Raw genomic sequence first — 12377 nt, 5'->3', positions numbered from 1 at the left:
AGTCTATGGAACCAAGCAGGCAGCAGCCACAGGAAGTTTGGGAACCACAGGCTTAGAAGTCCAGAGTATGGGACAGACAATCCTTGTTTCGCGTAAGGGTTTAGTTCCGGACCTCTGTGCAGGTGGGCGGACCACATTTGTTATGTATTCAGATTGGCTGCAGTTCTCACTCTGGGCCACCAGTATGCAAATGAAGGACTGAGAGTTGCTTTCACTGATTAGTTGGAATTCGGTACTGTTACAAGTTATTGATCATTATATAAGGCAACCAGCTTCACTGTTGTTCAGAGAGACTTAGAGCAGTGCTAACTGCTGTAATAAAGAGCTGTTGCCTAAAAGATCTGTGTCTGTCGCCCTTCTTTCCCACAGTACATGTAAGCCTTTTTCACTCCTTTTTGTGACGTTTTAGGGCTATTTCTGGGTTTGGCGCCCTGCATGTGAGCAACGTGAGGAACAAAATCAGATGAGCTTAGGACAATAAAACTCATGAGAGTTTAGCATATTATGCTTTTCACAAATACAAACACACACTCAGCAAATGAAAAGAAAAAGGCATATGTTTTAACTTTATTCTCTTCTTTGAGGTTCTTAGAAATGTGATGAGCTGCTACTTGAAATGTGTTTTACATGCAGTGTTTCTTTTGATCAATATAACACCACAATGTGCAACTTACCTAGCATAAATGTGTTGTCATGTGTGTCATTGAAACCTCTTTTTAGGACTGCCATAATTAGTTCCCTGACTTTACCTCACTAGATTGCCAAAAACACAAGTTGGCCCTCGTGCGTCTGCTTTCTTTGGGTTGCCAACTTACTAAAACTATGTTTAAAAAATACAACATACATTTAAACGTGACATTCTCGCTTTTGGCTTGAGAAACTTTATTTGAAAAACATCACTCACGATTACAATTAGATGGTATAGCAATAACTGCAGAAATCAGTTTCTTGCACAACAGCAATTATTATTTGCTGAAGTAATAGTTTTGTAATGTTTAGTGACATTACAAAACCATTACTTTACCATATAGATCACACCAACTTCATACAAAGAGAACAATGATTGTACATACTATGATTTGCCGATGCAGGGGGAAAAGAAAATACATAGCCGACTTAAAAATAAAAATCTGTCATAAAGGATAACCCAGGCTTCCTCAAACCTCGGCCCTCCGGATGTTTTGAGACTACAATTCCCAGCATCCTTGACCACTGGTCCTGCTCTCTAGGGATCATGGGAGTTGTAGGCCAAAAACATCTGGAGGGCTGAGGTTGAGGAAGCCTGGGATAACCAGAGAGTGAGTTCAGCATTCTTTCTGCTACTAACACAAATTGAGTAATCATGAATTGATACATTAGAGAGAAGTGATTATTTTTGAAGGACATCAAATTACATACAGTGGTACTTCAGGTTACATACACTTCAGGTTACAGACTCAGCTAACCCAGTTAACAGGTTACAGACTCAGCTAACCCAGTGCTTCAGGTTAAGAACTTTGCTTCAGGATGAGAACAGAAATCGTGCTCCAGAGGCGCGGCGGCAGCAGGAAGTCCCATTGACTAAAGTGGTGCTTCAGGTTAAGAACAGTTTCAGGTTAAGAACGGACCTCCGGAACGAATGAAGTACTTAACCCCAGGTACCACTTTACTAGGTATATTATTATATTCAATTTCTGCTTCGGCAGCTGCCACTCATCCTCATCAGGGAAGTGATTCTTCCTAAACAGAGCAGGACTGGTGAGGAAGTAAAACTCCTTATAGCTGCAAAAGGAGAAGGTGGAATAGTGCCGTATTTCAAAACATTTCCTAAATCAGCATCAGGGTCAAAAAGGCAAAGCTATCTAAGGATGAAGCTGGAATAATTCTAGGGCCAGTCAAGCCAAATCATAGTTTAGCATGTTGAGAATGAGCCATAGCAAGCATCAGCTTCACACACGCCCCACCGTTGTTCATCAATCAGTCATTTATTGTGTTTGACTAAAAGCCCTTACATGGGATGCGGGTGGCGCTGTGGGTTAAACCACAGAGCCTAGGACTTGCCAATCAGAAGGTCGGCAGTTCGAATCTCTACGATGGGGTGAGCTCCCATTGCTCGGTCCCTGCTCCTGCCAACCTAGCAGTTCGAAAGCACACCAGTGCAAGTAGATAAATAGGTACCACTGCGGCAGGAAGGTAAACAGCATTTCTGTGCACTCTGGTTTCCATCACCGTGTCCCAATGTGCCAAGTGGTTTAGTCCTGCTGGCCACATGACCTGGAAAGCTGTCTGTGGACAAATACTGGCTCCCTCGGCCTGAAAGCGAGATGAGTGCCGCAACCCCGTGGTTGCCTTTGACTGGACTTAACCATCTGGGGTCCTTTACCTTTTTTTTTTTTAACACATCTATAGCCTAGGATAAGCATTATACAGTGGTACCTCTGGATGTGAACAGGATCCGTTCCGGAGCCCTGTTCGCATCCAGAAGCGAATGCAACCCGTTTCCATGCATGTGCGTGACGTCATTTTGAGCGTCTGCGCAAGCGGTGAAACCCAGAAGAAACGTGCTCTGTTACTTCCGGGTCACCAGGGAGCGCAACCTGAAAATATTCATCCCGAAGCAACTTCAACCCGAGGTATAACTGTACCCCAGAACCATTCAAAAAGATAAATAGATCGTTGGTCTTTACTTAATTTTGCTGCCCCCAAGACACTCCGATGCCAATGGCTTAATTCTTATTATCATCAGTCCCCTGGCCATCAAATAAAACATTCTAAAACATGATCGATGAAAAAACCAACCTGTGAAGGCAAGGGAAGCAAACTATACTTGTGTCCCACACTCTTGGCTGGGCCTTCTGTTGCCTAACAACATACCTGAAGGTGAACTTGCTATAGGAGTCATCCACATAACCGCTTGCCCATGTGCAGTCTAGAAGATGCCACTTTCCATCAAGATAAACAGCATTCCAGGCATGGCGGCTCTTCCCTTTAAAGTCGTCATTTCTGCAGCGGCCTACCAAATATTTGCATTGTATCCCTGCAACTCTGAGGGATAAAGAAAGACACTCAGGAACCCCAGAGTTGTCATAGTTTGAAAGCTTAATGCCGGTGGTCAACAAAAGAGGTTTGAAGACTCTCTCAAGGCAAATCTTTAAAAAATGTAGTATAAACACCAACAACCGGGAAACACTGGCCTGCGAGAGCTCAAGTTGGAGGACAGCCTTTACCAAAGGTGTCATGGACTTTGAAGATACTCGAACTCAGCACGCAAGGGAGAAATGTGCTAAGAGGAAGGCATGCTTGGCAAATCCACACCGTGATCAACTCCCACCCGGAAACCAATGTTCCCACTGTGGAAGGACGTGTGGATCCAGAACTGGCCTCCACAGTCACTTTTGGTCTCATTATTAAAACCGTGTTTATGGAAGTCAATCTTACTCAGCTATGAGCGATAGAAGAAGAAGAAGGAGAAGGAGAAGGAGAAGAAGAAGAAGAAGAAGAAGAAGAAGAAGAAGAAGAAGAAGAAGAAGAAGAAGAAGAAGTCGTCAAGGGATTGTGGTTGCTTTCACTACTTTTTTGACTGAAATTATTAGTATTAGTATTTATTAGTATTATTAGCATTAGTATTATTATCCCACTAATTCATGTGTGGAAGAGACCCATTAAAATCAAGTTTGTCATTCTCCATTGAATTCAATGAATCTACTCCAACTTGATACAACTGTACATATGCATTTTTACTTCAGCATTCATAATATAAAATAGCGGGAGCAGGCACCTGTGGTTCTCTAGATCAGGCTTCCTCAATCTCGACCCTCCAGAAGTTTTTGGCCTACAACTCCCATGATCCCTAGCTAGCAGGACCAGTGGTTAGGGATGATGGGAATTGTAGTCTCAAAACATCTGGAGGGCTGAGTTTGAGGAAGCCTGCTCTAGATCTCCCATCACCCTTGCCAAGTAACAGCTGCTTCCCATGATGGCTGAGGGAATAGGATTTACCTGCACATTTCTTCAAAGAGTCGAGCATATCCACAACAAATAGCCTTTCCTGACTGAAGGACATCGGCTGGCTTATAAATCGCCTTATCTATGTTACGGTAGCCTTCCACATCATATTCTGGAAAAATAAAGACACTTGTGAAATGTCGCCCTTGAGTCTGCAATGCTCAGTGAATGAGAGGCTGCAACAGCCTCACACAAAAGGCTACAGTGGTACCTCAGGTTACACATGCTTCAGGTTACATACGCTTCAGGTTACACACTCCGCTAACCCAGAAATAGTGCTTCAGGTTAAGAACTTTGCTTCAGGATAAGAACAGAAATCGGGCTCTGGCGGCGTGGCAGCAGCAGGAGGCCCCATTAGCTAAAGTGGTCTTCAGGTTAAGAACAGTTTCAGGTTAAGAACGGACCTCCAGAACGAATTAAGTACTTAACCCGAGGTACCACTGTATTCCATTCCACACGTCTGCTTGTCCTATCCCATACCTAGGAAGCATGGATCCGAATGGTTTTCTGTTTCCCCCGCCATTTTCCCTGGGAAAGCCCACTCTTTAACACTGAATCAGAGCAAACATCAATCCGCAGAAAACCCGATGCTCTGATTCAGCAGTAAAATTTGGGTTTTCCTGCGGTAAAGCAGCAGGACAAGTGAAAGTCTGGATGCATCTTCCTTGGTTGGCCATCAAAGACCAGTGTGTTACTGGATATCTGCTAGAGATCTGGATTCATGGGGGCAGGGCTGTGATCAGTGCTGGATTTATGTATAAGCTAAACAAGCTACAGTGGTACCTCAGGATAAGAACTTAATTCATTCTGGAGGTCTGTTCTTAACCTGAAACTGTTCTTAAGCTCGTGCTGCTGCCGCCGCGCCACCGGTGGCAGACAATTTCTGTTCTCATCCTGAAGCAAAGTTCTTAACCTGATGTACTATTTCTGGGTTAGCGGAGTCTGTAACCTGAAGCGTCTGTAACCTGAGGTACCACTGTATAGCTTAGCACCCCACTCTCTTGGGGGGCCCAAAAAAAATTAAAGGAAAAACACAATTGGATGTATATTTCCAAATTATAAGATAAAAAGCAAATAAAATACCGTAAAACCTACATACAGCCACAGTGTTTTGTGTTGTGTAGGCTCCTATGATGTAAGTCATGGACCCCACCTGCTAGCCTGCTCCCTAAAATATCACTGGTTTGTTCATTTCTATATATAGGGTGCCTACATTCTGCTATTTATAATTATTAGATTATAAGTCTTTGTAACTTGTGTTTCTAAAGGAACTTTTGTTATTGCCAAATGCCAATGTGTTTGCATTATTAAGTTTGTTATGAATAAAAATCATTTTAAGTTAGAGCTGAATAATTATTTCACTATTTATACTTCTTCTTAATTGTATTTCAGTTCAACAATTATTTTGATAAATTACATATTTTGTTATGTGCAAATGGCTTTAGATACCTATTAGGTCCATGAATTGCCATATAGCATATATTCAACACAAAAAGCAGCAACAATTTGTTGTTGACAAAAGACAGCTGGACATATAAAGGGCCCCATTACCTTCAGTAGCTTAGGGCCTCATCAAACCTAAATCTGGCCCTGACTGTGCTACAGGCTGATCTTTAAATTCTGGGAGCTGTTTAGAGACAAGGGGACCCCAACATGCAAAAGTTGGCACCCCCACCTACCAATATGATGGCAAATCCACATCCAAATGGCTCGCACTTTCTCCAGGTCACTGTGGGCTTTCTCGTGCAAGACACTCACCAGGTTTTCCACACTATCCTTGAAATTCACCTGTTTCACAAAAGGAAAATAGATTCAGGAGCTGTTGACATGAAGAAGGGGTACCCAGTTCCTTTTTTCTGTCTAAGCCTGAAACTTGTTTAAAGAAAATGTGGGGTGCGTTTTTACAGGCACTTACAAGAGGGTCAGTCTTGCTGAACTCAGTGGGGCTACTCAGTGAGTAAAACTGCACAGCTGGTCAATTAAATGTATGTGTTTTAGCTGATTGATCAATTAATTTCTTAAATTTGACAAAAACTTAGGTAAAGGTACCCCTGCCCGTTCGGGCCAGTCTTGACAGACTCTAGGGTTGTGCGCTCATCTCACTCTATAGGCCAGGGGCCAGCGCTGTCCGCAGACACTTCCGGGTCAGGTCACGTGGCCAGCATGACAAGCTGTATCTGGCGAGCCAGCGCAGCACACGGAACGCTGTTTACCTTCCCGCTGGTAAGCGGTCCCTATTTATCTACTTGCACCCGGAGGTACTTTCGAACTGCTAGGTTGCCAGGCGCTGGGACCCAACAGCGCCACCCGCGTCCCCGACAAAAACTTGCCCCTGGGTAAAAAGTATTCTGAAAGATGCTTAAGCTTTCCTTTTTCTTGGGTACACAGGTGTACACCTGAAAACAGGTGCTCTATTGTGTTAGAACATGTGCAAGACAGAAGCGCGTTCTTTTGTGACTCACAATGTTCCCCATTGCCTCCTATCAGGAGAGCACACTTGAACGTACAGTGGAACCTTGGTTCTCAAATGGCTCAGTTGACGAACAAATCGGAACCCAAACGCCGCAAACCCAGAAGCTAAATGCTTTGGTTTGCAAACTTTCTTCGGAAGCCGAATGTCCAGTGTGGCTGTCGACTATTGTTTCCAGGGCGCCTGCGCCAATTGGAAGACGTGCCTTGGTTTCCGAACGTTTTGGAAGTCGAATGGACTTCCGGAACGGATTACGTTCAAGAACCAACATACCACTGTACTATCAAATTCCAAATCCACATGAAAAAACCCTCAGCATTCTAGCAGATTCTTTAGGTAAAGGTAAAGGGACCCCTGACCATTACGTCCACTCATGGCCAACTCTGGGGTTGCAGCACTGATCTCGCTTTATTGGCCGAGGGAGCCGGCGTACAGCTTCTGGGTCATGTGGCCAGCATGACTAAGCCGCTTCTGGCAAACCAGAGCAGCGCACTGAAATGCCGTTTACCTTCCCGCCGGAGCGGTACCTATTTATCTACTTGCACTTTGATGTGCTTTCGAACTGCTAGGTTGGCAGGAGCAGGGACCGAGCAACGGGAGCTCACCCCGTTGCAGGGATTCGAACCGGCGACCTTCTGATTGGCAAGTCCTAGGCTCTGTGGTTTAACCCACAGCACCACCTGCGTCCCTAAGCAGATTCCTTACAGGACTATAATTCCACACTGTATATATCACAATAAGAGCTAGCATACCTTCAATGCATGGGCATCCAGTTCCTTAAACTGCATCAAGTCCATCACTACCGATTTCCCATCAGATTGTTTCAGAGTTGATCCTTGTTCTCCTTTCATCTTGAAAGGCTACAAAATGGTTATTCTTGGGATGAGACAATATGTACATTGAAACATATATTGCAACGCCCACCATCCCTGATCCTTAGCCATGCTGGCAGAGACTGATGGGATGACAACACCATCTGTATGGCCACAGATAGACCATCCCTGATATTTTATTTTTATGTCAATGTGACTGCCATAGCTGCCCTTATTTTTTTTTTAAAAGAAAATTTATTAAGGTTTTTTAAAATACAAATGCATAAATAACAACCAACTTCATTTACATAACATACTTTCATCACTTATTTTTCATCACTTCATTTACATAACATACTTTCATCACATTACATAACATACTTTCATCACTTATTTGGACTCCCTCACGTCTCCCGCACCCACTTACATCGTAAATAAAAAATTTTCAAACAAATTATCATCTTGTTTAGAATCTTATATCCCTTCATTTTAATACAATCTAACAGTTCTCTAACAAAAGAGAATATGTAATCTTCTTAATCTCACTTATCGTCAAATTAAAATCTAATTTAGTGGTGGACAGTTGTTTATGATCAGCATCCTTCTTAACATTCAACCAAGTTACAATGTTTTTGTAGGTATGTCTTGAATTTCTTCCAGTCTTCTTCAACCCTCTCTTCTCCCATCCCTGATATTTTATTTTTATGTCAGTGTGACTGCCATAGCTGCCCTTATAGCAGTGGTGGGAAACCTGGAGCCCTTCAGAGGTTGTTGGACTCCTGTCAGGGCCAGCAAACTTGGCAAAGGGATGATGGGAGTTGCAGTCCAATAACCTCTGGAGGGTGACAGCTATGAATGGTGGGAATTGTAATTTGTCAGGGGTGCTAAATGCCTCTGTTGGAGATTCCGAGCCGCCTTCAAAGAACTGTACTGTACCTCGGGTTACATACGCTTCAGGTTACAGACTCCGCTAACCCAGAAATAGTGCTTCAGGTTAAGAACTTTGCTTCAGGATGAGAACAGAAATCGTGCTCCGGCGGCGCGGCGGCAGCAGGAGGCCCCATTAGCTAAAGTGGTGCTTCAGGTTAAGAACAGTTTCAGGTTAAGTACGGACCTCCGGAACGAATGAAGTACTTAACCTGAGGTACCACTGTACAGTCTTACCTTGGAAGCCGAACGCCTTGGCACTCATCCGTTTCGGCTCCCGAACGCTGCAAACATGGAAGTGAGTGTTCCGGTTTGCGAACATTCTTTGGAAGCCAACGTGGCTTCTGCAGCTTCCGATTGGCTGCAGAAGCTTCCTGCAGCCAATCGGAAGCCACATCTTGGTTTCCGGACGTTTTGGAAGTCGAACAGACTTCCGGAAAGGATTCCAAGGTACGATTGTACTAAGCAATTCCTTTCTGACACAAATGACTAACCCACTTGAGCCTGTAAAGCAGGCAGGAGAGAAGGACTGGCTGGTTGGAATATTCAAGCGGGGGGCTGAAAGGTTGTCCTCCTAGTTAGTACTTACAGTGGTACCTCGGGTTAAGAACTTAATTCGTCCTGGAGGTCTGTTCTTAACCTGAAACTGTTCTTAACCTGAAGCACCACTTTAGCTAATGGGGGCCTCCTGCTGCTGCCATGCCGCCGGAGCACGATTTCTGTTCTTATCCTGAAGCACTATTTCTGGGTTAGCGGAGTCTGTAACCTGAAGCGTATGTAACCTGAAGCGCCTGTAACCTGAAGTGTATGTAACCCGAGGTACCACTGTATTTGCTGTTTTAAAAGAGTGACCTGCATCAATCGCATGGCAACTCTGGCTTTGATGTTAAAGCTACCAGCAAATGTTAGAGACCAACAATAGCCTCCCCGCCCCGCCCCCTGTGGGAATTTCTTTCCAATGTAGGGATTTAAGGAAGAGTGTCACATGATCAGAGAGGTGGAAGTACTGACATCTATCCCACTCTTTGCATTTGGTTCCTGGTTGGAAACCACAGGAAGGGAGAGTGCCCTTGTGCTCAAATCCTGCTTACTGGTTTTCCACACCCATCTGCTCAGCTACAGTGGGAACAGGATGCTTGAATAGTTGGGCCATTGGCCTGATCCTGCGGGCTCTTTTTATGTTCTTATGTTAGAGGTACGCTGCCTTTGTGCATGGCTGTTCCACTTACCTCTCATCTTCAAGCCATAATAAACGAGTGAGTGCCTGAGCATGTGCAGAGTGCCACCCTCCCTTCCTCAGTGGTGAAATAAATAATCACTGCTTTTACTTGGAGCCCTGATAGCCAGCGCACCCAGCAGTTCTGGTATGTTTCATGCACACAATAGAGCACCCTTGATGGATCAAGACCGATGACACAATGCCACGTTCCATAGAAGTTGCTTCAACTTTCGTGCATGCAATTTCTGCTTTCGATGGAGACCTTGGCATTTTGATAAGAGTAAAAGGAACAGCACTTACGGCTCCAAAACAGAAGCGAAAGCAGAACAAGTTTGGGCAAAACAGCACGGCAGTGTGCCAAAGTTCCCTGGAGTCCCAATTGCACATTTCCTTCCCTGCCAGGTAGATTCCAGCAATTCATAGTCTATGTTTTATGTGGAACTGCCCACATGAACAGTATAATTAATGGAAAGGTCCATCTCCCGTTCCCATTGCCGATTGATATAAGAGATGTGCCAGTTTTTTTAAGGGAATCCTTTTTTTTGCAAGGAATGGGGTATTGTATTTTTTGGTATTATTTTCTAAATAATAATAATAATTTATTACTTATACCCCGCCCATCTGGCTGGGTTTCCCCAGCCACTCTGGGAGGCTTCCAACAAAATATTAAAAATACAATAAAACATCAAACATTAAAAACTTCCCTAAACAGGGCTGCCTTCAGATGTCTTCCAAAAGTCTGGTAGTTGTTGTTCTCTTTTGACATCTGGTGGGAGGGAGTTCCACAGGGCGGGTGCCACTACCAAGAAGGCTTCTAAAAGTATAAGTTATATATCATTCATAATTCCACTTCATATCTGTCAGGGTTTCAGGGAGAGAAGAGCAGATGGGGGAGGAGACAGAGAGCGAGGGGGAAGAATCCCAGAGAGATGAGGAGGAGGATGACGATGACCAAAGGTCGTCCATGAGTCTGTCCAGTGAGTCAGAGGACTCCCAGAAGGGAGCCCCCCTGGTCAGACCAAAGGGAGGCCAAGGGGGAAGCAGTGAGGAGCAGGGGAGCGAAGGGAGAAGCCCCAGTAGGAGTTGGACACAGGAGCCGGCTTCTCAGCCGGAACGGAGTGAAGGGGGTGGAGTTACCAGTGTGTCAGAGGGAGCAGAGCGAGAAGGAGACAGGGGGAGGAGATCGGAGCAGGACGCTCAGCCGGAAGGGGTGGAGAGTAGCACCGGGAGCAGTGTAGCGGTCGAGAGAAAGGTCAGAAGCAACGTACGCGCGCCAAGTTCAAATGTAGAGGCGCGCGGAAGTGAGGAGAGCCCTGGGGAGGAGCCCGGCCCCAAAGCGAGAAGGAGGGGGGCGGAGGCGTCAGAGGATTCAGCCTCGGGCGAGTCCCGGCGAGGGGGAACCCAGGGGGGCAGAAAGACCCTGCGGAAAAGGAAAGAGAGGAAGAGGTGGTCCAGCACAAGCCTCTTAAATTGGTGCCGAGGCGGTACAGATTCAGAGGGTACTTCAGCGGTCTAACGTTACAGACGTAGAGTCACAAAGATGGAATGTAAATGCAACCATGATCTTCAATAAAGACTTTCTGTAAATAAACTGGATTGGAGTTGGGTCTCTTGTGAGCTGGGACCAAACGGGTGGCTCTGACAATATCATTTTCATATAATTTAATAGTGATACTATGTTTTCAATACAGTGGTACCTTGGCTCTCGAACTTAATCCGTTCCGGGAGTCCCAAAACCATTCAAAAACCAAGGCGCAGCTTCCGATTGGCTGCAGGAGCTTCCTCCACTCAAGCGGAAGCTGCGTCAGACATTCAACGTCCAAAAAACATTCGCAAACTGGAACATTCACTTCCGGGTTTGCAGCATTTGGGAGCCAATTTGTTTGGGAGCCAAGCCATTTGACTACCAAGGTACAATTGTAAGTCTGACTGAATTTGGTAGGGCTTACTCTCAGGCAAGTGGGTTTAGAATTGCAGCTTAAAACAGTTTTGGAGGCTGGATGTGTCCACACTATGAACTTAGGACTTGCCTGCACCAGAGCAGAATTTGCAGTCTAGAGTAGGCTTGCATCACCCTGTCTCCCCATGAATATATGGGCCTTCAGATGAGATATATTTCCCACCCCATTGTTCTCTTTTGCCCTTTAAATTCAGGGTTTTTCAATCCTCAGAAAGTCCAAAAAGGGCATGATCGAGAAACTCTTTGCACATAGTACAAGAAACATATATTAGGGCTGAGCCCCAGAATACATTTCCCCCATCATATTTGGGAGACAGATAAAACTATAACAAAAGGTTATTATTTATTTTTCTTACAGAGGAACAGCATAATTCTATGTGTCTTTGCTTTAGGAAAGACCTCTAGGAATTTTTGGTTACAAATCAGAACTTAGCCACCATCCTGAAAATACCGTAGCTTTGCCAATAAGCCCACAAGTTACTAGCCCTCAACATTTCACTTGTTCGCCTTGACCTCATTAGGTAGAGAAGTGTACTGTCATTTTGTGACAGAAGTTTCCTCCAAGGCAACTGTCCTAGAATGCCATTCTGCAAAACTTGCCAATCACCATTAAGTAGATATCTCATTCGCAAAGTCAGTTGTTTCATTTCACAAATGCTGTTTTTGCAAACAAATCGGGATGCTCTGCTTACCTTTTGGCGTTGATGCTCAGTGAGGTCCAGGTGATGATTGTTCAGCTTCGAAGATTGGGTATTGCTGCTCTGCTTCTCTCGAGGGAAATGATTTCTTAAGCTATTACATTATTTTTAGAGGGTGGAGGAAATGCTTGTGCTTTCGATTTAGAGAATGAGGGGGAATTCCAGGTTTCCAGGAATTCAAGCAAAGAGAGGTTTGTGGGTTGAGTATGACCTAATCTCAGTCCAGACAGATCAACCCAGTGGCGTAGCATGGGGGGTGCAGGGGGGGCCGGCCACACCAGGCGCAACATCTGGGGGTTAGGGTTAG

At 44.9% G+C, this 12377-nt stretch overlaps 1 protein-coding gene across 1 annotated transcript; it reads right to left on the bottom strand.

Annotated features, from left to right (window-relative positions):
* Positions 1 to 1515: 1515 nt before the first annotated feature.
* Positions 1516 to 12083, bottom strand: LOC309365154 (kyphoscoliosis peptidase-like). The gene is made up of 6 exons (XM_081903350.1): positions 12065 to 12083; positions 7207 to 7314; positions 5664 to 5772; positions 3979 to 4096; positions 2854 to 3024; positions 1516 to 1761 (listed from the first exon to the last, which is right to left on the bottom strand). The coding sequence occupies exons 2-6, from the start codon at positions 7303 to 7305 to the stop codon at positions 1596 to 1598; spliced, it is 663 nt and encodes a 220-aa protein (XP_081759476.1). The 5' UTR covers positions 7306 to 7314; positions 12065 to 12083; the 3' UTR covers positions 1516 to 1595.
* Positions 12084 to 12377: the final 294 nt, after the last annotated feature.

Source organism: Podarcis melisellensis (genome assembly GCF_964234715.1).
Source record: "Podarcis melisellensis genome assembly, chromosome: 2".
Taxonomy (NCBI): domain Eukaryota; kingdom Metazoa; phylum Chordata; class Lepidosauria; order Squamata; family Lacertidae; genus Podarcis; species Podarcis melisellensis.
The sequence above is the reverse complement of the archived record's forward strand: the minus strand, read 5'-3'. Positions and strand labels throughout refer to the sequence as shown.

Bases quoted from the DNA above. Each gene is read 5' to 3' on its own strand.
- LOC309365154 (XM_081903350.1), bottom strand. From the start codon at position 7,305: ATGAAAGGAGAACAAGGATCAACTCTGAAACAATCTGATGGGAAATCG. The intron at 5,773-7,206 runs GTATGCTAGCTC...TTTGTGAAACAG, and splicing joins TGGATGCCCATGCATTGAAG to GTGAATTTCAAGGATAGTGT. The intron at 3,025-3,978 runs GTAAATCCTATT...TTTATCCCTCAG, and splicing joins CTCTTTGAAGAAATGTGCAG to AGTTGCAGGGATACAATGCA.